The sequence below is a fragment of the Centruroides vittatus genome, unplaced genomic scaffold (genome assembly GCF_030686945.1).
Source record: "Centruroides vittatus isolate TY-2023 unplaced genomic scaffold, ASM3068694v2 contig_596, whole genome shotgun sequence".
Classification (NCBI taxonomy): Eukaryota; Metazoa; Arthropoda; class Arachnida; order Scorpiones; family Buthidae; genus Centruroides; species Centruroides vittatus.
The window spans coordinates 992702-1019056 of record NW_027122360.1 but is presented as its reverse complement, the minus strand read 5'-3'; the positions used below and the strand labels follow the sequence as shown (position 1 = coordinate 1019056).

The window sequence follows — 26355 nt, the reverse complement described above, 5'->3', positions numbered from 1 at the left end:
AGTATCAAAGGCATTTTTTTCATATACTTTTATTGAAGTAATTAGACTCAACAAAGTTTTTAGCTGTAGGTTAGATATTTTTTCAAGCTTAATTAAGTACACTTTCAATTATTATATGTAGTCACATATCTACGAAATTAATTAGCCAAGTTCTAACCTGATAATCTGGCATTATTGTTTGATTAACTTGTAGATGATTGTTTCAAGAAGCTAATTTTAAATACACAGAGACAATAAAGCCTGAATTATACTAGTAGTTAATTTCAAAAACTAAATTTATGATAAATAACATTTATTTTTATTCTTTAAATTAGGAAACGATTATTTAAATTTCATTTATAGTAATACTAATTAAAACAGAACATGAGCATGTTAAAGTGTTTAATTTAATCTTCAATAATAGTTTAACATGAAATTATATCAAGTAAATTTTATAAATCGTTAACAAAATTAAATCTGAATAAGTTGGAAAATGTCTTCTGATAGAATTTACTAAATTTTCCTTTAACTGTACTTAATTATTAAGCACAAAGGAATGCTTTTAAGCAGATGCCTTATATATAATATAAATTTTCTTGTATTTTATATACAGCAATTTATTGTCCGTGTTAAGAATATGATGTGTCTAGAAAATAATATATTTAAAAAATTTCATTACCTTTTATTTTCTGTGGTTAAGTTATGGTTGGAATTTATCTGTTATATTTTAGACAACTGTTTAACCACGGTAACGATTTGGATTCAAATGAGAATCAACTTTGAAAAATCTCAAAATAAACATAATGTAAAATTAAAGTTTTGGATCATTTCCCGAGTGATTCCTTGAGTTCTTTTAGCAGCATGGAACCGATAATCATCTTCTCACAATTCACGGTAATGTTAGCCTTTCCGTCATTTAAGACTTGAACAGTAATTAAAACTGGAGAATAAGAAACTAGAGTTTGGGCGGCAAATCTGTACACTCCACTCTGTTCTTCTTTCTCGTAGACTTCTTTGACATTTGCCGTCTCGTAAATGGTGTTGATGATAGTCTTGGGATCGTTCTTGTCTGACGGAACGGTGACGCAACCAGTATTTTCATTCATTCCTTTCAGTTTACCTAAAAAAAAAAAAAAAAATCAATAATTACACCACTGACACTAAATAAAATGAGAAAATAATATGCTAACTTACTCTGTTGTGTAAGGAAGTCTGCCTTGCTAATTTCAACTGGCTGAAGTGTTTCACCAATTGGAGCTTTAATAGAGAGATTATGACTTCTTTTCTTTGATTTTAATTCAAACCAGGCAGGCTGAGTTGTCTCATTATAATCAATTCCAATAGTTATAGTTAACATGCTTCCCACAGGTAAAGAACCTAAATGTGTACATTTACAATAATTAAAGTAAGTTAAAATACTTTTAAAATTATGAACAATCATCAATTCCATTTAAATTTACCTATTTCTGTAACTCCTTTCACTTCAACATTACTTGATTTCTATGGAAAAATGTGAGTTTGTGTGTTAATTATGCTTAACTATAAAGCTGAAATAACAGTCAATAACTCACACAGAGAGACCTCAGTACTTACTTCAGCTCTCAATTTAATAATTGCACAAACGTTTTTGGCCCCATTTGGAAGTGTTTGCCAGATATACAGTTGTTCCATCAAACTCACCAGATACAGAAATTAATTTATTATATGTTTGTTCAGTTTGGTAAAGTGGCTGTACTACCTGACAAAGGCACCTAAATGGAGCCAAAATGTGTGTGGGAGTAAGTACCAAGGTCTCTGTGAAAGTGATAATTAATACTAATTTCAAATCATATAAATGCACTACAATCAAAAGTGGCTGTCATACGTTCTTCCAAAAAGTTAACTTGATGCTTTGAATCTTAATGTTTTATTTGAATCTTTTTCTTAATTTGTAAATTATAGACTGTTGAGAAATAATTTATTGAAAAATTTTTTGTCTTGTGACATTATTTATATTCATATAAGTTAAATTAAATCAGCAATGAGATGAGTTCATGGTGAAAAATGGAACTTAGTAGGGATATTTGACCTTTATATGTAAGTTTCTCGCAATGTGTAATAGCTACTTTAGTCTTGTGCCTTCATATATTTCAGTAGAATCTACTTTTTGTACTCACAAATATTGTTTTTAGCGAGCTAATTAGCATGCCTCAAAACATGCATGTTAAAATACATTCATCAGACTTCATTTATTGTAATTACAGTCTAGGCATTAAAAGCAGCTGGCAACAATAACTAGTAATGAGTGTTCATTATCAATTCTGACCAGTGCTTTAAATATTATAATGATTACTTTGAATAAAACTGCAATTCATTTTATAGTAGTTTAAATTGTTGGCACTTCTTACTTCAATTGTATATGCTGGATGAATTAAAAATATTTTTAAGTCTTCATGTTTTGTAGATTTTTAATTATATTGTCAAACTAAAATTGGTGAAAATTGTGATTTTATTTACTTATTTCTGACAGGTTCTCCTGCTATCCAAAAGTAGAGAATTCCTATGAAACCTTTCCTAAAGTGAAGAAGCAATTACCATTAATTTACATGGGAAAATTTTTTGACATTCCCAGATCTAAAATTAACTAAATCATACCAAACAACACAGTATTATTTTAGGTTTTAACATACAGTAAAAGCAGGAATAATGTGATAAATGTACAGCTTATTTAAAATAGAAATATAAGTGCACTGCTTAGTGAAACTACACCAGATGTACTCTCTCTCCAGTAAGTAATCTTTAAACTATGAATTATCATCACTATCAGTTTTTGAAACAAGAACAATTTCAATCTTTAAATCCCACTTCACAATACTTAAGAAGAATCAGTCTTTTCGATACACTGAAACAGAAAGAACAGATAATGAATAAAATGGAGTGTCTGTTGCTTGAGTGAATTGATGGGTGTACAAAGCATGGTAGGTCATCTTTATTTTTATCACAATTATCAGCTGCCAACTAAAAGAGATCACTGTGACAGCTTTCAAGATTCTATTGGTTCTGCTAGTAGTAAAGTTTTTCTCTCTGCATGTAAATAGTACAAATGTGTGTGCATTGAATTTGCCTATGTGTACCAATGTCTATTTCATTCACCGTAATCAAAAATTTAATTATGTCCAGTTTTATACTAGGTGTAACATCCTTAAGAGCTCTCTTAGGTTTTTTGCTAACAAATGTATAAAACAAATCAACATAAAGCACAAATATTCACAGACAAAGTTCAAAGTTATAACACTTTGCCTTTTTTCTTAAAAACAAAATTCCTGTTTTTTCTAACTGAAAGAAATTCAAAGACACTAACGTAGGCCTTTCATAAAAGTGAAGTGGCTTACAGTAATTGCTTTCTTGCTTTTAGATTCATATTTATTTGTTTGAGCAATATTTTAGATAATGCTAAACATGATGTCAAATTCTGAGCTGTCGAACAACTCAGAATTTGAAAACAGTTGTATTCAACATTCACCTGATGACAGTAGCTTTATGCTATCAAAAGTGCTTGTGAACTCATTTATACTTTAAATTCACTGTTGGTAACGCCACTACACGCAAGTGTAATTACGTTATACAGTTAAGTGTTAGCATAAAGTGTACATTACTTTCATGTCATCTTCAAATACCTGATGACAGTCTGATAATTAAGATACAGATTAAAATAACATCAAAAGATTTTTGAAACAAACACTACCTATTAATATTTATTTCTCCATACAGCCCCTACAAATGTCTGAATGATTAAATTTAAACATTCCTTCCCATAGCTTGAAATGCATTTTAGTCCTTGAATCTTTTTCCTGACAAGAAACTTCCCACTTCTGTTTTTGACCTGCATGACGATGCACACTCCATTGTAAAAATAACTTGGCCTCTTTTGCTTAATGGCTTTACCCAATTTGTTGTGTTAGATGGGGAAAAATTCATACAGCACAAGGCCTTCACAATACCAGAACACAATGATCATTGTTTTTCCTGCAATAGTTGAATCAAGATGTTTCTATGACAGAAAATTTCTTTCTAACTCTGGAATGAACTTGTAAACTCATGTTTCATCTTACATATTGATGCTTTCCATTAAAGGTTCTCCTTCATTTTGCTAATACAGAGATAATGAAGCTGCCATTCTTTTGCATGAATGGTGCTCTTTGGAATGCCTGTCATTTCAGCAATTTGACTGACACAATTTTCATTAGTGTGTATAATGTCTTTTGTTTCATCATTCAGTGTACCACATACTTCTTTTCTGCTTAAAATACCTATGTTTTGGTCATAAATTTTTTCTAATCTGTGATGAATATCATTTCAACTTCAAACTTGGAATAATTTTCAATAATAATTGCCAAAAACAGACAAAAGATGGAAATGCATATAGCAGAGATAGTAGTAGTTACAAATAATCTTGCAGGACATATAAAATCAACACCTGTACATTTAATGTTGGACTATCATTGTAACATAATTCAACATAATGTTTAAGATATATTTTGAAACTATAAACACTATCAATATTTTTAAAAACTTACTTTATCTGATATGTATAAATCTTTAATTTCTTCGGAACTCTCATTAGTTAGTGTCAATTCTACAGATATCATTTTGGACGAATAGATATTTGGACTCCTAGTAAATCTGTAAGTGACAATTAGACCGCTTCCATTATAGCGGTTCAACAATTCATGTTTCTGAACAGGTACAAATGGTGGAATCATAATCTGAAACGTATTCGAAATAAAAATAAGAATGCACACAAATTTGTTAAAATAACAAAATATTTTTCATACTTACTGGTGTAAATATGGGTTTTTCCAGTGGTTTATCTAAAATAGTGATGGCAGAAGGTGTAAGTACAGTCATTGCTGATGGCTGCATTACTGGAACTGTGGAAGCTGGGATATTGACTATATTTATATAAAACCAGATAAATGTTAATGTTGCTAAACACTGAACTAATAGTTATTTTATTAAAAAAATTAAGCTTAAACAATCTTTACAATAATTCATTGCCATTATATGTCCTGATATTTGTTAAAAGAAATTATCCTTGTGGTTCTCATAATATGTTTAACATTCATGTCCAAGTTCTTTTAGTAAATAATTTATTGCTATCATATATAAAGTATTTTAAAATAAGCAAATCAACACTTTTATTATAATACCTAGTTTGCATAAACATCAGATTAATACTAGTAATATTTCAATACACAGTAATTTTATCACTATCTTATATTCTTGCATATGCATGCATATTTTGTCTTTCATATACAGTATACAGATGATGTATGTTAAATAAAGGGTTTTATACTGTTTAATATACCTGCACAAAATTTGGCATAGATAATCTTCAACATCCTAAAAAATTACATTGGCCTAGAGCTGAACCTCTCTTAAGCCCACACAAGTGTTAAAATAACATTGCAGTTTCATTATTGTAAATACTCAGTAACTAACATGTACATTTATTGACCTAAAACCATTAAATGTTCTTGAAACCGTGTTTTTACTGTATATTGAGCATTAAACACAAGACCGTGTTATTTATCAAACACCTGGCTTTTTCCACCTTTATTAGTTGAGACGAGGTCTTATTTTACTCGTTTCGGGCATTTCGCCCCTCTTCAGTCAGCTAATAGAAAATAATATACGGTATTCTAAATCATACAATATACACCAATAAATTGTATAGAAATTATCTTGAGACGTACCGTTAATTCCTTGAACTCAAGGGTGCACGTGTACAGCACAAGTTCGGATGTCAAATTTACTGTGACAAATGTACAGAATCTACGTACAGCTGATTAAAATATAAAATTCTTTAAAAAAATATATAATTTTAATATTTTAATCAGCTGTACGTAGATTCTGTACATTTGTCACAGTAAATTTGACATCCGAACTTGTGCTGTACACGTGCACCCTTGAGTTCAAGGAATTAACGGTACATCTCAAGATAATTTCTATACAATTTATTGGTGTATATTGTATGATTTAGAATACCGTATATTATTTTCTATTAGCTGACTGAAGAGGGGCGAAATGCCCGAAACGAGGGAAATAAGACCTCGTCTCAACTAATAAAGGTGGAAAAAGCCAGGTGTTTGATAAATAACACGGTCTTGTGTTCAATGCTCAACTAAAACCATTATTTTTATCACCTACTTCCAAACCAACCTTACCACTACCCACTTATAAAGCCCAACATCAGGTGCACACAGCTATTCTTCAACTCCTTAAAGGAAAAAAAAATACTGTACAAAGTACAACCAACCCTTATTCACCTAAAGCCCCATCCCTCAAAAGCCCAAGCAACATCATGTACAGCATCTTCATATTATATATATGAAGTTATTGCTGTGAAATTGAAACAAATGTAAGGACCCAGGGCCACTGTTTCTAATAATTTGTAGAATTATGAATTTTAATATGCCTAAAAGAGCAAATTTCAATAGAGAAGTTAATTTATAAAAATTCATTAACTTCCTTCAGAGATGATACATCTTGAGATCATGACTGATCCAGGAAAAATATGTTTAAAATATTAGATTAGATAATTTTTAGGAACCACACCGAGATGTCCAAATTTGGTTAGATACCAATGCATCTGATGAAAGGAAAGATATAAAAGGAGACAATGTCTAAAGCAGGGTTCACTCTCTCAATCATCTCAAAGGGTTCTTGGAGAGTTTCCACATTTCTCAGTATTTCCTGATTTGCCTCAGAAAGTTCTTGTTCTCATCTCTTGTTTGCCAGAGGATTGTACAGTACTCTCTTTTTGTGAAGGATTATCTTCAAGGAGTTAAGAGTCTTTATTGGTGTAAATGTTCTTTTAAGATCTCCCAAGATGACTAACAAGGACCACATTCATTTGGGCCCAGGTAAATATCACCTTGCACTATTGATTGTATTCATCTTGTATTCGCCAGATCGGGCACACTCAGATTATTACTTGTTCCGGTCTATACAAATTTTTTTTAACTGTAAGACATTTACTTGAAATGACAATGTCAAAAATCACTTGGATCAGTTTTTTGTAAACAACGATCAAAATTTTTATGAATGTGAAATCATGCTACTACCAGAAACAGTGACAACAGGTATTTGGCCAAAATGGTCAATATATAATTCAATAAAATGCAATATTCTTATAATAAATAAATATTTTAAGTAAAAATCCAATATAGGTATGTGGCCGGCGCTATTTACATTTAATAAAAATATAAATACGACTTTTACAAAGAAAAAACTTTGCATGTTGTCTTCCTTTTTCACTGTTTGCACCATCAGCAGTCCTTGAACAATTCACACAGATTTCGGAGACGACCTTCCTTTGTAGGCTGCTGCCTCCGCAAAAGAATGTAAAACAGGTAAAGCATCCTCTGGTGCTAATGCCACAATTTTTGCAGAGGCAACACCCTACAAAGGAAGGTTGTCTCCGAAATTTGTGTGAATTGTTCTGCTGGTGGTGCGAACGGTGAAAAAGGAGGACAACATGCAGTTTTTTCTTTGTAAAAGTCGTATTTATATTTTGATTAAAAGAATATTGCGTTTGTTTTTCTATGGAAAAAACGAAATTACTTTCCAAACAACCCAATAAATAAATCTTTTCGTTATTATCTAGTACCATACTGAACAATTCAATTCTGTGAAGCCTCTCAAAGTCCTCCTCCATTCACTTACCCTGAATCCCCATACATCATGCTTGTAAGGTTGGTAACCAAGTCATGGAGTTAAAGTAAAGAATGTTTCTTGTGAACTGATAATCACAAGTGGTGTCAGAATGTTCTGATGTTATTTCAGATATAAATGATTGCCAAATATAAGTAACTTTATTTTCTATCCTGATAGATCATTCCTTACATCTCACACAAACAGCATCTTTTTTGAAAAATTATTAACTCTGACTCACTTCTCTTATATAAATGAACACAAACCAAATGCTAGAAAATTTATTTCAAAAGATTTTAACATTTTTACTAATTAAACAAAATACTCACAACTAAGACAATACATTCTTTAAAAATTCATCTTGAAGTATGAAAATAACCCAGAATAACATTGTACAGATTTGCTGTCATATATGTTATTCTAGGTCAAAACTATGTATAATATAGACTACATTTCTTCTAAATACAATAATATGACTAATGTTTCTTTTGTCAAGAATGGCTTGACAGCCTGGTTTACAAGTGAGTTGCCACAGAATTTATTCCTTGAATCCTAAGCCAAGAACAGAAATACTTGAAATTTGAACATGTTAAAGATGAGAATAAATTTCTGAAATCTGAAATAAACCCATATTTTATCACTTATAATACAAATGTGAATCAAATGGTATCCTGTGAATAGAAAAAGTTGAATGAATGCATCCAAAAAAACATTCACAAGTCATTCAAAATGTGAAAGTTCTGCTTATTGTGTTTTCCAATTGTGTGAATTAGTAAATTGTGAATGTGTGTCATTTAGAACAAATGCCAATGCTGAGTTGCATTTTCAATGACTGTAAAAAAAAGTTCAATAAAAAAGACTTGATTTGTAGAAAAAGAAAGCTTAGCATTTACATCATATCAATGAAAGACTGCATATAACCATGCCAGCACAGAAATTTTTGACATTAACTTTTTACCTCTCATTTCCCACACCTCAAGTAAGCATTAAAAAATGATGTTTTGAGAATAAATTACAAAAAAAATTGTGAGCCAAACTTAGGTCCACTTTACAATCAGCGTGTGTGTGAGATTTTCAGAAGTGTATTGCCGTAGAAGAGTCTTAGTTTGAAGGCAATAATGTTTACCGATGTATTTTTTAATCAAATGTTTGATTACATTAATTCACAAAAGAATTTAAGTTATAAAACATAATAATTATTTAAATGATTTATTACTTACAATCATCAAGATCCAATAACAATAAGTCTTTACTTGGTTTCTTATCTGATTGCTGTTTCTTTATTGAACTTTTCTTTTTATTCCAAGCCTGTCATTAAAATAAAAAAAATTATTTAATTTGGTATTTATGTATAATCATATTAAATATAATAAACTTTATATATCAAAAACCTTTTCTTCTTCTTCTTCATCTTCCTCCTCTTCATCCTCATCATCATCATCTTCACTAGAAGTTGATTCTTCAGCCTCACTGCTGCTACTCTCCTCTGCTCCTTCACTTTCTTCCTCTCTACTATTCCCAGGTCTCACTTTATCCCTTGAAAATTTAACTCGAAAGCCACTTCCAGATTCACTTTCTTCTTCTTCACTACTATTTCTTTCAGATTCTTCCTCTTCACTTTCAGATTGAGATTCGCTTTCTTCTTCACTGGAGCCCGACACTTTATCATCTTCACTCTCTTCTGCTTCAGATTCAGAACTTGCGGATCCTTCGGCAGCTAATTGCAAAAATTTAACATTTTAGAAAACTAGCACGTTCAGGTTCTACTAGATTTTAGCTTCAGAGAAAATAATTTGAATTTATATTTGAGGTGTTTCCTTAACAAATATGTAATATTAAAATGTTAATAGTAACTAAGAATCAGAACAAATGGAAACACTGCTGTAAGAATCTAATTTTTGCAGTGTAGTATTAAACAGCTAAATGTTAAAATTACGATAACTTCATGAAATATTCTTTTCTATAGAAATTTGTATAATATACTGAAATCTGAAGATACTTCATAAGTGGTGTTCAATAAACAATGCATAAACCACTATAGACCATGTCACAAATTCTTTACATAAAATGTTTTTGATCTTATTCAGTCTTCATCAGGCTACATAATACCAGACATTAAAGAGTTGCTAGGCAAGTCTTTAATGTCACCTCTATTAAAAAATTTCAAAATAAAGACTGAATGTATACAGAAATTTATTTAGTTTGAACAATATTTTCTATTATCAAAATTTTAGAACATTTGATTAAATGACAAATTTTTAAAAATCTGTTCCTTATTTGACTGTTTCAAACTCTACCACTCTTTATCAATAAAGTTTGAATATGTAATAAGAAAACAAGGCTTTAGAACAGTGTTTCCCAACGTGGGGCCCACGCCCCACAGAGGGGCAATTTGATTGTTAAGGGGGCAATTCGAAAATGGACTCGTCCAGAGTTTAAGTTAACCGTATAGCCGCTGTATGCCATATTTATTATAAATATTGATTTAAGTTAGTTTTAATTTTCTTTGTTCTTTGTTTCCCTTTCCTTCTAGAACTTTCCTTTATAACCCTTTTCCCTTGGGGTGGGATTAACAATTCTGGGAACCACTGAGAACAAAGAGATGAACAAGTCCCTGAGGCTGGTGAAAGAAGAGAAAGAACATTCTTTGCCCAGACCTCCAGGGTCGCGTTTGGCAATGACTGGAAAGTGCAAAAGACTTTGATGAAAGGATCAGGTTTTATCGTGGTTACAATAAGTGTGGCAATTAAGTGCAAGAAAAACTTCAACGAACACGACAATGACAGAACTTCCAAAAGAGTTCAACATATATGTTGGGGGCATAAGAATTTTAGAAAGGCTTAGGTGGGGCATAGCACAAAAAAGGTTGGGAAACACTGCTTTAGAATTTAATGTCATCAACTATGTGCAAAGAATTGTTAAAAATACTCATTAAACAATAAAAGTATTTTAATATCATTCATTTGGCAAAATTAACAGCTGTGGTTAGATGAATTTTGAATGATACTATTGGGTTGGAAAGTACATATTTTCTCTCAAAAATTACTATGTATTCTAGTAAGTAATGTATTCACTATTGTTTTTAATGACCTGTTTTCATCTATTTGACAGCTTCACAATTCCATCTTAAACAATCTTTCCTTGTGTTTACACAAAAAAACCTGCTCCAAATGATTTTCACAGTTCTTACCACAAATGGAATTTTGCATGGACTAAAATAGGTGATAATCTAATGCTGCAAGGTTGGATGAAGTCAAACATCCCAGCCACATTCCAGTAACTTTTGTCATGTTTTCAAAGAGACTTGTGGTCTAGCATTGTTGTGAAATCCTGGGATGTTATTTATAAATTTCAATATTTGAATAAATTAAAAAGTTAAACAAAGCTAAAAATCTTGGAAGTCAACAGGGAAGTTCATGAGATTTTATCTCCTGATGCCTCCTCCTGAGATGACACACCATTCATTGAGTTCAACAAGAAAAGTCAGGGATTGGATAATGATCTCACTTTTTATCCAACTTTACTAAATTTGTAAGGAGGACAATAAAAGGGAAAGGTGAAGAAAAGTCAGAAAGTTCAAGTCTGAGTCAAGTTAGAGATCCAGTTCATTCTCCCACCAGCCTGCCCCAGGTCACCCCACTGCTTCAGCTCCACTAAGCTGTGCCTATATATTGCCAGAACTGTCAAAGGTGTCTTATGCAAGGATTATCTTCCAAGAACTTTTTTAAGTGCACTCCATTTCCAAGAAAAATCCACTGACCAGAGAACTAAGTTGGAGGTATTTATCCATGTATGAACCATTTGTAAACTCTCTCATAAGTGGGTGCGAATAGGTTAACAGAAATATGATCAGAGTTCTGAGCTCTCTCTCTTAATCATTTCTTATGCCATTATATACTACCATAGTGGCATTTATTATGATAATTATGTTGTAGTATTATGATGTAGTGTGAGTGCCTTCTGGAGAATGGCCTCAATTGGCAATGATAGTATAGAAATCTCTACTAAATGTAGTTTTGCTGTTTGTAATGTATATTGATAATGAAGATTTATTTAAGCATGAGTGATTATTTTATTGTTAACTTCATAGTAGAGTGAATCACTTTCAGGTATCATGTTTCTCTTATCTCTCCTCTGTTGGCTTACCCCAAGTGCCCTCTATGCACCTGCTGGGGCATGCACGTGTTCAAAAATTCCTGTAAGCCAGAATTCACAAATGACATCAAAGATCCTAACCTGGAGGCACTGCAGCTGCACCATTCACATTGTCATGGGAAACATGATGCTATTACTGTTGGCCAATTCTGGATATTTTTCAGTTATTGCTTTCTTCAGTCAGTCCACTTGAGAACAGTATCTCTAATAGAATTGACTGGTTTTGTGAAAGAAGCTCATAGTACACAATTCCCTTCTACTCCCACCAGACAGAGTATGAATGTCTTTGGACAAAGCCTCATCTTTAGAGTGGTTAATGGTAGTTTAGTTTGATTGCCTCGTGATCATTTCTGATTAATGTTGGCCCACTTTTTATCATCTGCTATCATGTTCCAGAAATGGGTCATTTTTATTGTGTTTAAGACATAAATCACAGAGATTTGATCCACTGGATGTTCTTTTCAGTCAAATCATGCATCTATACATCACAGCTATTCTCATAACCATGTTTCTTAAAAGTGGTCAAATATGGTACTTTTTGACAAGTTTACAATTTCTGCTATTTCTGTGTTGTATAATGAGGATTACTTTCAATTAAAGTTTTAATCTGGTTATCTTCAATAGACCTAGTTCCTTCCAAATGTGAAGCATCTTCCAGGATAAAAATAGCCTGTTTTGAATTTAGAAAACCATCTCTGAACTGTTGATTCAGTTACAACTTTGCCATAAACAATGTGTCAGCAATGTATATTTACTTTGTTGTTGGGATTACTTATTATATTTCAATTAAACAATTCTTGAAAATTCTGTACTCTTGCACCTACAGGTGTATAGAAACTTTACTGGTAATTCAATTATCCAAAACATAGTATTTAATTACATTTATTTTGGTTGATTACATACATTAATAGATATATTTCAGCTGACTTACATTTTACGGCTCCTCATCAATAACTGAAGTGATTAAGTACAAAATTAATTAAAAAATTAAAAAAATAATAATAAAAAGATATTACCATTATGTTTATTTTGTATTAAATCAATCATCTCCTTAAATATAAAAGGACACAAATATAACATAAAATAGATTTAACAATGATATGTTAGGCAAATAATAACAACTGATTATTAAGATACCCTAAACTAACTGTTAGTGTTTAAAAGTAAGCATCCTGCAAACACAAGGTTATGGAATTTTCAAGAATTATTTAATTAATACATCTCATTAAGGCAAAAATGCAGTGCAGTCTTCAGAAAAAGAAAAAAAGCATCACTTTGCTTTCATTTTAACAAAGACACAGACTGAACATAATTTTACATCTTACAAAAAGGTTTGTTAAGATTTTTATCTCAATGTCACATTTCATTATGTGCACAGATAACTCACTGGAAGATGTCAAAACTATTAAAAGTGTGTGTTTATGCAAGTTTAAGTTTTTAATAGATGGTAATTGAACTTTCTGGACAATCCAATATTATTTTGAATGTTCATTCTTTCAAGAGTTTTATTGTAATAATAAAATATCTTCCTGATCCTGAATCCTGGATTCAGGATCCTGGAATCAAGAAAAATAATCCTGAATAAATGATAAAAAAAACCCAAAACAAAGTAAACATTAACTGCAACTTATCATCCAACAAACTTAAATATAAAATGTCCATAAATGATAATGCATTTCTGAAATTATTGAAGTCATTCTTACCTTCTTCAGAACTTGATGATTCTGTTTCCGAATAAAATGATTTTTTCTTTATTACTGGTTTTTTCTTTTTTCCTATTTTTATATCTTGCCAAGGTGTCGGTAGATCCACGTTTCTCACCGAAGGATCGGGTGCCACCTCTGGAAATTTTGGTAAATCACAGTAACCGTTTGCTCGGGCATCGATGTAATGAGACAGCGATCCGAGTTGATAAATATCTCGTTCTGTACAAATTGTATATAAAAGTTATTTTAATTACTTTAAATTTATTCAATTTACAGATGTAAAAAGCTCTTCTTACCTGAAAACTTTGACTGTAAAAGAGGTGCAGGTTTTGATGCCAAGAGTATTTTTTTGGCACATTTTGAGAGATAGGATGGTTTCTCTCCTTGAGGCATTATTAACTGCCTCAGAAATCGTGCTCGATCTCTTATATCATAATTTTGATCATACTTTGCCAAATTGAAGACATACTGTGTCAAAAGTTTAGTCTGTTTAGCATTTGTCAGATACAGTTTGGAAGCTAAATTAAGAGTTTGTAATTTTACAATATCTTCCTATAAAAAAAATGTACAAATAAAATTTCATTACTGAGACTAAACTCAAATTCTCAAAATATAATTACATAATTTTATTGAAGAGCTCAAAACAGTAATAAAAACAATATAAAACCCAGAGTACTTTCACTTTTGTATCATCATCATCCGTAGACAAGAATTACATCCCCCCAATTTAAAATATTTTAAGTTAGAATATATAAAAAACAGGTATTACTATGACAATGTATTGTATTTTGACCTTTGTGTATACAAGGTAAACTTACAAGAATACTTTATATAGAAAAACAATAATCTTAAACACATGGTTTTAAAATACAATTTAAGATGTTAATTGCATATAAGCCTAAAAAAATAATAATGAAAATAACAAAACTATTATATATTCTTTTTTTGACAAATACTTTTACAACTCTTAAAATCTATATATAAAATATATTTGCTGTTGTTCATATTATCAACAACACTATTAAAATAAAACTGACAGGAAATGTCCTAGATTAGTTAGTTAATTCCTAGAAACAATTCCACTGCAATACTAGATGGTCTCTATACTTTTTTCTAATTTTGTATTGTTGTTTTGAGCTTTCCAATAAAGTAGAATATCATTAAAATTAAAAAAATTACATTAAAGTTAACAATGTAAAGTTACTTTTTGAAAATTTTTCGTCCAATGGTAACAATTATATTTAGTAATTTGAAGACCTAGTCCTTTCCAAAAGTATCGTCGCCAGGGGTCAGTTTTTCTAATCTACATTTACCAGCGCTCACTCAGTTGTAGACTAAAAGCTGAAAAAAACCCAAAAAGGTATGATGGAAAAGCAGAAGACGTCCAATATCACCAGTTCCTACCTTTTAAAGATGTTTATATTTTTAACTGGAATTTTTTTGTGTTTTTAAAAGACTTTTTAACGTTTGGCGACTAGAAGCCTATAAAGTAAGGTCTGTCACCAGATTGTATCGTCAAAATTTTTGGAACACAAAAGCAATAAATGGTGGTTCCTCTTTTGGAAAGGACTAGGTCTTCAAATTACTAAATGTAAAGTTATTCAAATCTTTAGCAGTGGAAAATATATTATAATTCAACTTATCCCAACAACTCAAATCCTTGCAATTGTCATAAAGACAAAAAGATACAAGCACTCAAATCAATGCTTAAAATTATTATTATAACATTTAAATCCATAATAATGATATTTATCATCATTATCATCACAACAAAAACAACTCAATGGACACTCTGTAGTAATCTCTTTAAGAACTGCACTAAATCATTCTCTTTATGGCTGGTTCATGGTCCATTTTCATTGACTGTTGCAGTTCCACAGAGATACACTGAAAATTGTTGAACAATGTCCTATTTCTGTTCAATAACTTGTAGTGTTTTTGGCAGTTGTAATTTCATTCCCAATCCAAATGATTTACAAGTCCTCTCTGATAAAAGGGTCGGAGGAAGTGAAAGTTTGCCCCACAGTTTAGTGCATGCCTGACATAGTATAACACATCACTCAATAAGTCTTCGGTCTAACTAAGAAAAACAATTTTTTTTTAGAAATTCAACTTTATTCATCAACATACTCTCCTTCACGAGTGATACATTCATTCCAATGCTCCTTTAACTTTTCGATGCCTTTTTTGCAGAACGATTTGTCTTTGCTCTCAAAATAGGCCTCAGTTTCGGCAATCACTTCTTCATTTGAGCCAAATTTCTTTCCCTGGAGCATCTTTTTAATGTCTGCAAAAAGCCAGTAGTTGCTGGGGGCCAGATCTGGAGAGTACAGTGGGTGAGGAAGCAATCTGAAGTGTAATTCATTCAATTTAACCATCATTTTCATTGACTTGTGACACGGGGCATTGTCTTGGTGGAACAGCACTTTTTTCTTTTGCATGTGAGGGCATTTTTATTTCTACACTCAATCGATCCAATAGTGCCATGTAATATTCGCTATTGATAGTTTTACCTTTCTCAAGATAGTCGATGAACAAAATACCATACGCATCCCAAAATACAGATGCCATAACCTTGCCTGCTGACTTTTGAGTTTTTGGTCGCTTTGGACGACTTTCACCGGCTGCTGTCCACTCAGCTGACGATCTTTTTGATTCAGGTGTGTAATAATGGATCCATGTTTCATCCATTGTCACATACTGACGCAAGAAATCCTTTTTATCTCGCTTGAACAGCTCCAAACAGCGCTCTGAATCGTTGACGTGTTGTTGTTTTTGGTCCGGTGTGAGAAAACGTGGCACCCACTTCAAAAGCAACTTACGCATGCTCAAACTTTCATGTAAAATTGTAAAAACACTACCTTCTGATATCTTTAAGGTGTCAGCTATCTCATGCAACTTCACTTTATAGTCTTTCAAAACTATTTTGTGAACTTTTTTTATGTTTTCCGGAACAACTGCCGATTTTGGGCAACCAGAGCATTCAGCATCATCGGTGTTTGTCCGACCGCGCTTAAATTCAGCATACCAGTCAATAACAGTTGATTTTCCTGGTGCAGAGTCTCCATAGTGCTTATCAAGCCACTTTTTGGCTTCAACAGTATTTTTCCCCATTAAAAAACAATGTTTAATCAGCACACGAAACTCTCTTTTATACATTGTTTTGAAAATTAAAAAACTGAGGTCACTAAAACCAATGTAACTTGTAAAATAATTGTCAGAATATCACGAAATTTTGACATGTATCGTTTGAAGGTTGGTACTATCCAGAAATCATATGGGTCTGTCAACAGTGTTGCCAGATCAGTGTCAGACCGGAGACTTATTGAATGATGTGTTACATTGGCAAAATGTCTACAGCAATTGCTCTGTTAGTTTTTGAAATTGGTCAGAGAGACTTTTGTTAACATTCTGTGTAAGTTACGAGTAATGGGTAGTCTTGACATTATTCAACTTAGAACAAGTAGCATCAACCTTATCCAGAAACTGTGGGTGAAGTTGAATGAAAATCATTTCAATAGCATATTCGGAAGAATCAGTACTTGGATAATGTCACATTGTGAGGTTGTACCAAATTTCCTCATTAAATATTTTATGTTTTTCTATGCAGCATTTATGAAATAAATTTTTTGCTTCTAAAAAAAATATTAAAGATAATTTAAAATAAATTTTGTGATAGTAAATTAAAACCTCTTTATACAAACTGATTTAGCATCGTAATCCAGGATAACGAATTAGAAAATTATGAAAAATGTTCATTTTTAAATTGATGATGGTAATTTAATAATGATAGAAAGAAAAACAATTATTATATTTATGTTCACATATTATAATTTTGTAACTGATATTCAATAGTATCCAAATCTTGGTGGGTAATGTCAAGGTTATCCGAGTAAGATTGAAAATTAAATGATCTCTATATTTTGCTGTTTATCTATATAAATTTGGTTGAGACTGACATTACCTGGGTAGTCTCTATATTATCCAGATTTTGATATCACCCATAGCATATATACATCATTATATGATCTATGTTTACAATTTAGAATGATTCTAAATTTACATGTGTAGCTAGCACAGATTAATCACAAACCTCATGTATAAATGATTTGGTCACTTTACGTAACACGTCGGGAGCAATTTTTGGCACTCTGTCGGCATACTCTCCCAGTAACCAGAGAATCGAAGCTCGAGCCATAGGAACTGTAATAGAGTCCATCAGCTTTGACATGTGAATAATGATATCTTTATGTTCAGAAGGCTGTCAAAAATATAATTATTTTTTGATTATAAATCTTGACACTAAAATCTAATAAAAAATTATATATTTTTTAACTTGCCTGCATCTGTAGTAGTTTTTTAATTACAACAACACTTTCAGCCACGACTGTACCTAAAATTTGTGTAATAAATTTTATTTATCTGTGAAAAATTTTAAATTTATTAATTAGAAAATTATCACGTTTATTTAAAACCTTTATTTTTGAAGCATTATTTCATTAAAATTTACTAATTTTCCACTTACACCTGTTAGAAATGCTGTACTTATGAATATAGTTATTGAACATATATTTAAAAATTATGTTAAGATAATTAATATTTTTATACCCTTTCTTTCTTCTCAGAAGAACCAAATTTATATTAAAAGAATCTAAAAATTAATGCTTCCCAGAAGAAAAAAGAAATCCTGTCTTCATATATTATTTTGAAAATTCCACACTTAGCAATAACAAACCACAATTTACTTTTAAACCATCATCAGGAAAGTGAGAAGATAATCATAATTGAGTTTTATACAATATCTATTTCAACTTTTCAATATAAGCAACTTTCACACACTGCATATTTTGTATCACAGATCTAGATCTGCACATGATCTAGGTACGTGCAAATCAACATCAAATTTATCTATTCCACTTTAAATTATTGATTTGGCATAACATACAGTCAAACTTAGTTATAACGAATAGAGGACTGGCAAGATTTGCTTGTTAGAACCATTACTCATTATATCCATGAAGAGGAGTGATGTAACTAGGGGAGAATGGTAGGCTTCTTTGGGTGCAAACATTGTAGGGGTGTCCCACAGGCAGCAAAATTTTTAGCTATGCCACTGATAATTAGTGAAATCTTATCTTTTAATTTTTAATTCTAAATAAGTTAGTTAAAAAAAACATCTAAACAAATATATGTTTAGTACTAATATATTATATATATATATATTATATAATGTGAGATCTGCCAGGGTGAATATACGTGTTTTATATCTAAAAACTGTCCACCACTTACTGGGCTCCGACCTAGATCGGCCTCTCTGAACGTCCAAGATGGCTTCCTTAAGGTATTAAATTTAGACAGAAATCCATAAAGATATCCTGTAACGCAAAGACGCTTTAGAGCCCCTGTAAGTTTGTTTTTCCTGACACCAGGTTATCAGTTTTATTATACGCAGATAACCACGCGTATTTGAATCTATCTCGCGAGAATAATGAGTGGGAGGGACAATGGGTAAGTTTGGAAGGTGCTGATGAATTTGAGTCAGAGATGAATCAATTTATAACAATAACAAATATACATTTAATTTAACAAAATAAGAATGGAATACAAGGATAATATAACATAATTATAATTTGATCTTAATATACTATTTAACTAATCTCTAAATAACCTATCTATTCCTATCACATGAGAGAGAGAGTTTACAATAAAATTCTATGGTCTTGGTACCTCAATATTTGATGAATCTAGACGTTTTCTATGGCACAATATTAAATCTTTATCTTCACTTAAAGACTGGTAACTTATTTAGATTGCGACTTATTCCATAATTAATTTCATGCGGAACTATCGATGAGCTCCTGGTCTATATTGGAGACCCCTTTCTCGCTGTGTCTTACAACGATGACTTATAGCAGACTTCTCGATTTGGGTGCGAATTTCGATAATATTCTTCTGCTTTACCCAATCAGAACATTACAATCTTACATCATTCGGGGATAAAATAAAGGAGTAAAACACTTGACGTCAACAAGTTAAGTCTACGATAACAATCTTAAAAATGGAACTCCATTTCTTTTTTAACGGAAGGGGGTAGAATCTTCTCCTTCCCAAAATTACACAATTACTTTATTTATGGTCCTCTTATAATTTAAATAACATAACACTTTGATTAGAAATTCATTTAACAACAATCTGTATAAAAATTAAGGCCTTTCAAGTTCAACTTTAACAGTTGCTATGTAAAAGGGGGCAAAAATGACATCACACTATCAGTCAATTTCTGCCAACACTTCCTTCTTGATTTTAACACTGTTTTGGCAAGAAAATATTCTAATAAACATTAAATAAAATAAATTTTAAATTAACCTTATAGAAGTATAAGGGGGAGAATAGGGGGGCCCTGGAGCTCACAATTATAATATACTGTGTATTATATTATACTGTATTTTTATTAGTAATTATATAAACTACAATATAATTAATATTAAACAATTTACTTTTTCGTAATTAAAGTTAATACTACTTAATAATGCCTGATTTCAGTTGGTCTTTTTATCGACAATTTTGAAACTGATGATTGCTTTATTTTTCCATAATTTTGATAACATCGATGACGACAAAGAAAACTTACACACACTAACATTAGCACTTTGTTCTAACTCACAAATAATTTCTACTTTTTCCTAAACCAAGAAAAATTTTCTTCTCTTCATAGACATCTTTCTCATAAAAGGGTTTGTTTCTAATTAGAGTATACAATAATTTTACAATCATAGTGATGATTAGTTAAACTTCAGAGTAGGGCCGAAAGCTAGTCAAGAAAGAGAACAACAGTCCCCAAAAGGGAAGTTGATAAATAGATAGAATGATAAACTAATTATTCAGTGGTCATAAAACTAAGTAACTCTTTCAATTTTATCTCTTCCAAGAATTTGGCATTGCATTTCCTACTACACGAACAATTAAGAATGTGTGTTTGCATAGCTACCAAAAATTTGCTTGGTATATCTGTGAAGTATGCTTGTTATAACCATGAGAAAATGTATGGAAATATGTGTAAATAGAAATTGTTATGGTGTTTTGCTCATTATAAATGTGAACTCATTGTATCCATGATTCCTTATACCCAAGTTCAACTGTATTTATATTTATTCATATTCACTCTCTAAATAAACATGTATAATCAAAGATTGCATGGAGATTTTCCAATTAAAAAATTGATATTCTGAAGGGACTGTACAACTTTTCAAAAAGTTAAACAACATTAATAATTTAATAGTTAGAAACTGAAGATAAATTATTCTTCTCAAAATATTCTTCTCAATGATAAATATAAAAGTTAACTGTATGCAAGTCTATTTACTTGTTAATTATAAAAGAAATAAATGTTTCTTTTATTAAAAATAACTCTGTATGCAATTTTTTACAACAAACTAAAGACAAGAGAAATTAAGGAATAAAAAAATTCATAAATTAGGAATTTTTGATATCTGACATAAAAAGCAATGCGAATTATTTTTTTATAGCATTAATATAAAATCACTTTTTCAAATATTAAAACTCTTAATTCAGAATTTTGAAAATTGAATGTGTTAATCATAATCAGCCTTAACTTTAAGTATGGTCTAACATAAAACTGATCACTTCAAATAATCTTCAGTTTTATACATGTTTATAATTCAATCAACGGATTATAAAAACATTCTAAATGCTACATGTGCATATATCATACACGTATTCTTTATATTGCTAATCAGTTTATCAGTTTGGGAGTAATTAGATATAATATATAATAATAATTGAAGGGCTGAGTGTAAAAGAAAAGCATAAGCAAGAAAAGCAAGTTTTTGAGAAGTGTAACATTTTCTGTTCTAATGTATAGCTTGCCCAATAATTGTAATACATGTACCAAAGTTCGTCTGTAGGGTCCTCTCATGACAACAATTCTTCTACCAAATACATATTTTGAGAGGTTTTTCAGTGCAAAAAAATGCACAAACTTTAGGGTTTGTCTTTTCTATTGATGCACTCAGATTACAGTGCAATTACCCCCAAAATCACAGAATTCCCAGAAAATACTATCTTTTTCTTCTGGAGTATGTGAGAATTGTAGAATAAAAAACATTTTTAAAAATCTGCTTTACATTCCTATACAGTGGTGCCTCGTATAACGTACGCCTCGAATAACAGACGCTGCGAACAACAGACTTTCTGTTTTGGCCGTTACGTGACTCGAGCAACGGACTGGCTGCGAACAACGGACTTTCCGGCATAATTGGTGACTGCTCCATGGGTGCGTTCTTTAATAGCGGTCGCTCTGCGTCTCCGCTACTACGGGAGTGCGCTGCTGTTTGTAGGCATTTAAAAACGACGGTGAAAGAAAGAAAGATGGCAGCGCCCGCACTATCGATAGTATGGTGATGGAGGAATCTATAATTCTAAAATATGAGCTTTTAAAGGCAAAAGAAGGGTCTCAATTGTAAAATTTAACCAAAATATGGATTATTTGTTGAATGAGCATTCAAAATAGCCACGAAAAAAATTAGAATGCCGGCTACCATTCGAAAAAAAATCGTAAAGACACTTACATCACCGCTTGCGCTATCTCGCGCTTTCACAATTTCTAAATTTTCATTCATAAAACAACATAATTGACCCGGAAACGAAACTATCTGAGCCATGGAGGACGCCATGTTGCTGTCCACCGTAAACTACTGCTACAAGCGGCTGTTTTTGCCGTTCGACGGCGCGCGCTCCCACCGGAATTTAGGAACGCGTTCCGCAGGAATTTTTAAACGGATGTCGCTCGCGCAGAGTTACGCGGAGGAATAAAAGAACGCACCCCATGTTCATTTTTTTATGATACAGTACGGTTATTTTATGCTGCGGAACGAATTAGATGTTTTAACATTTATTTCTATGGAAAAATGCGTTTCGTATAACGGACGTTTCACTTAACGGACGTGCACCTGGAACGGATTAAGTACGTTATATGAGGCACCACTGTACTTGGTCTTCGCTACATATCCTTCTTTATCCAGAATTTCTTTATATTCCTGGCCCATCCCTTTATTTCTAGCATATTTTCTGCATGGTATACAATGTTTTTCTACAATTTCAGACATGTTCTCTTAAATCTTTTCATCAATTTTACCTACAACAGCCCTCATCTTACAATGTAGCATGCAGCCTATCACTCAAATGTGCTAATGAAAATTTTTACAATATTGTATAATTAAAGTGATGCATCCAACAGTCAAGAATGTATAGAATATGATGACAAGGTCTTAGGATACAAAACTCAGCCTTAGTTTAAAATTTGAAATTTATTGTATACACAGGATCCATACAGGTAATTCCATCTGATTCCTGACCTATTAAGGTCTCTACATTCGTTTCCATTACATAATATTTGGCCAAGTCTATTTAAGCCCATTTTGCACACAATTATATAAGGTTTTTTTTATTAAAAACATTTTATTCACTTCTTACAAAAAGTGAAAAATTTTGAGAGGAGGATGCATAAAATTGATTATGTAATTAGCTACATCATTTCTGTGTTAAATAAAAAATTTCATGATTTTATTTAAATAAGAAAAAGACTTGTGCCGCACTGTAAAATCAAATTTTCTTAAAGCGAGAAGACAGAAAATTCAAAATAATTTAAACACAATTAATCGCACACCCCGTGAGAGGGAGAAATAGCACACAATAAGCAATAATCAGTAATTCTTCCAATCCCTCCCTGAAACTTATAATGAAAACAGCAGAGTTTTGGCAGAAAAGCAGGTCATTGTTAATGGAGTTTCTGAAAACCTGACTTTAACTCTATGGTGATATTTTGGTATACTTCTGAAAAATATGAACTTCTGAAATTCTGTGGGCCATCTGAAGATGAAAATTTGCAATTAGAGAAAAGACATAATATCACAGATTATCAATCTATCAAAATTGGCAGGGTTATTATCTCCACATACTGTATGTGGCCAGCAGCAAAGAATACCCACAAATAAAAGTACTGTACATGAACTGTGTGAGGTCTGCAATACAGTCCAAAATGTCCTGTACACAATATTATTAAGCTGACTGACAGTTCTTTGCCATCCTCCATGGCATCAATTGACTAAAATAGGTTAACCAAACATTGCACAGGTAAAAAAAGTTGGGAAGGTTGTGTACAAGACACAATTGCAATTGTTTAAGGCATGAATCTGTTTTTGTGTTATTAGAGAAAGGATAAGATGTAAACAAATGGAGTATTGGTGATTATCACATTCCAAGTCAATATCTTATATTTGACTTACCATTTCTGTTGGAAAGCAATGAAACTAAACCGTTCAAGCACGTATCCGTGACTTCCTTAATAGAACTGGCACAACGACCGATGGCCTGAATTGTAGCTGCCACAAAATCCATATCTGAACTTGAAACATAAGTCTGAAAAGGTACTTTCCGGTTTAATTATAACATAGAAAGGTGATTATTAAAAGCAGAGATTGTTATTAAATTAAAAAGAGATTTTTTTCTTTTTCTATAAAAGAAAAAATAATAGTTTTAAGTCACTTTTCTCAACATTTAATTAAACATTTTTTAAATAAATAAAGTACATAAACTTACCTGAAATTCTCTCAATATTATAGAAATATTTGTTTCTGTTGAAAGATTAGTTAGAATTTCCAACTGTATTAAATAAAACTTCATATAATCTCAGTTATTATTTACAGTAAATAAATAACTGTTAATTTTTACTTTATTGTAAAAATTCTAATAAATTTCTTATATGCTTATATGTATACAAATAAAAATACTTCTACAATAAACTATGTAAATGTAAAAAGAATATTAAAACAAAAAATAGATTAACATTAACTAACAAAACTGTAATCATACCTTAAGTAACTTAATATGAGTTGGATCACTTGGTCTTACAAAGAAACTCTTTAGATAAGGTTCAAACATTCCCTGTTTCATAAACAGATTAAATTTCTATTTAAAAATTGTTTAAACAACACAATCATAGAATTTATTAATTATTAAAAGTAATTTAACCATTAAGAAAATCATTTGATTACTCTGTATAACTATTTTAATACAATATGACTATACAAAGTGATCAAATGAAAGTAAAACTCATGAGGAGTTTTGCAATGCTATAAAGTCAAACTTGATGATGCTGCATGCCAGCCTACCAACTGCACTAGCAGCTCACAGCCTGACTCACATCACTGCCAAACTTCACACTACTTATCACATTCTCTGCATTAATTTGATTAGTATAAGACTATATGCTGATTAATTTGAAAGCAAGTTCAACTGCTTATATAAATTCTTGTTAAAATACTGATTTTTGCTTTAGTTCCAATATACTGTAATTAATGTAATTAATAATAAAAATTTTTAATATTTTTTAAACAAAATAATTGTATGCCATATTAATTTTGCTTGTTTTCAAATGCAAACATTATTATAGTAAATCCAGCTTTTGGGACTCAATTCTTTCGTGGAAAACTATTGCTCAAGAAAGTTGTCATAAAGCAAGCCTCAAACTTTGTGTCATAAATTAAGATTACATACCTAGTAGTAGTTTTAACTACACTGTAATGAAAACCATAATGAGGTTATGTATAGTACTTAGAAGTGTCAATTCCTGTAATCATAATGGAAAATTTACACTAGTTGCAAAATATTTATTTATTAATCAGAATCCACTGTTTATTTTTATATACACTACACCCTCAATGTTCATGGATGTCAGTGTTCATTCGTGATCAAAGATTTATGCACCAAAAATTCAACTTTTGGGAGATTATATATTACTGTAAACTAGAGTTGGTACCTGTGCAAACTGGATGTTCAAGTATGCACAATGCTAAAAGATCACCGCACTCACCCATTCATATGGTGTCTATCATACGTTACGTTACTGTTTTGTTTATTATTTTTTGGCTTAAATAAAATGACTTTTTGCAGCACCATAAACCATTGAACATTATATTTATTTAATAAATTCATTCATTTTTCTGAAAATTTTTAAAAATAGCAGTAATACATGAAATCTTGGAATGAATTACAAATTTAACACTGAAAACGGAATACAAAGTTCAAGAATTTGATGTTCATGAAGAATTAATTGGTCTAAATTATTCAAGAACACGAGGAGAATCAGTGTACAGGGTGCAGAGTCAAGTCTGTATACATCCACATAACTAATGAATGCAGGTAGCTACAATTAAGAACATGATGTATGGTTTAATAAAGAAACTATGCACTACAAGATGAGACCACCCCCAGTGGAAAATTTGAAAGTTAGCATGCCTAGATATATAGTGTGAATAGGAAAAGTGAAATGCTGCAATTACAAAGTTGTAGAGCAGACCACAGTGGAAAATTTGAAAGTTAGCATGCCTAGATATATAGTGTGAATAGGAAAAGTGAAATGCTAATATGCACAGTGAGCATGGACAGTAAAATGTGTATTTCTCATGTGTTCATTCATATGTCCACATTCATTTCTCACATGTATATTTTATGAGATCCTGGAGACCCTCCTTTCTTTATGGTGGAAATGTTTAGTTTAACGAAAAGTAATGACTGATTGTGTGTGTGTGTGTGTGTGTGTGTCACGCAATACTTAAATAATGACACAAGAGAAATAAACCTTTGTCCAAGTCATCACCATCTCATGACAAAATCTTATGATGGCTCACCAGATGCGTCTTATGAATCACCTGACGAAATTCTCACACTCAATGGGAAACTGTCAGGAATATAAGGGTTCACACCAATGGTTCAGGGTGGGCACACCTCTAAGATCACAGAC

General features: G+C 31.4%; 1 protein-coding gene across 1 annotated transcript in view; it reads right to left on the bottom strand.

Moving 5' to 3' along the window:
* Nucleotides 1–640: 640 nt before the first annotated feature.
* rb (adaptor related protein complex 3 subunit ruby) overlaps nucleotides 641–26355 on the bottom strand; it is a 64131-nt gene continuing 38416 nt past the window's right edge. Inside the window, exons 11-24 of the mRNA XM_067275171.1 lie at nucleotides 24426–24497; nucleotides 24153–24215; nucleotides 23840–23972; nucleotides 17876–17928; nucleotides 17629–17796; nucleotides 13832–14087; nucleotides 13533–13754; nucleotides 9066–9391; nucleotides 8895–8982; nucleotides 4798–4910; nucleotides 4536–4724; nucleotides 1440–1479; nucleotides 1174–1356; nucleotides 641–1099 (exon numbers count right to left, since the gene is read on the bottom strand). Coding sequence (XP_067131272.1) covers nucleotides 804–1099; nucleotides 1174–1356; nucleotides 1440–1479; nucleotides 4536–4724; nucleotides 4798–4910; nucleotides 8895–8982; nucleotides 9066–9391; nucleotides 13533–13754; nucleotides 13832–14087; nucleotides 17629–17796; nucleotides 17876–17928; nucleotides 23840–23972; nucleotides 24153–24215; nucleotides 24426–24497 — 2202 coding nt within the window. The 3' untranslated portion in view covers nucleotides 641–803. The remainder of the gene's footprint in view (nucleotides 1100–1173; nucleotides 1357–1439; nucleotides 1480–4535; nucleotides 4725–4797; nucleotides 4911–8894; nucleotides 8983–9065; nucleotides 9392–13532; nucleotides 13755–13831; nucleotides 14088–17628; nucleotides 17797–17875; nucleotides 17929–23839; nucleotides 23973–24152; nucleotides 24216–24425; nucleotides 24498–26355) is intronic.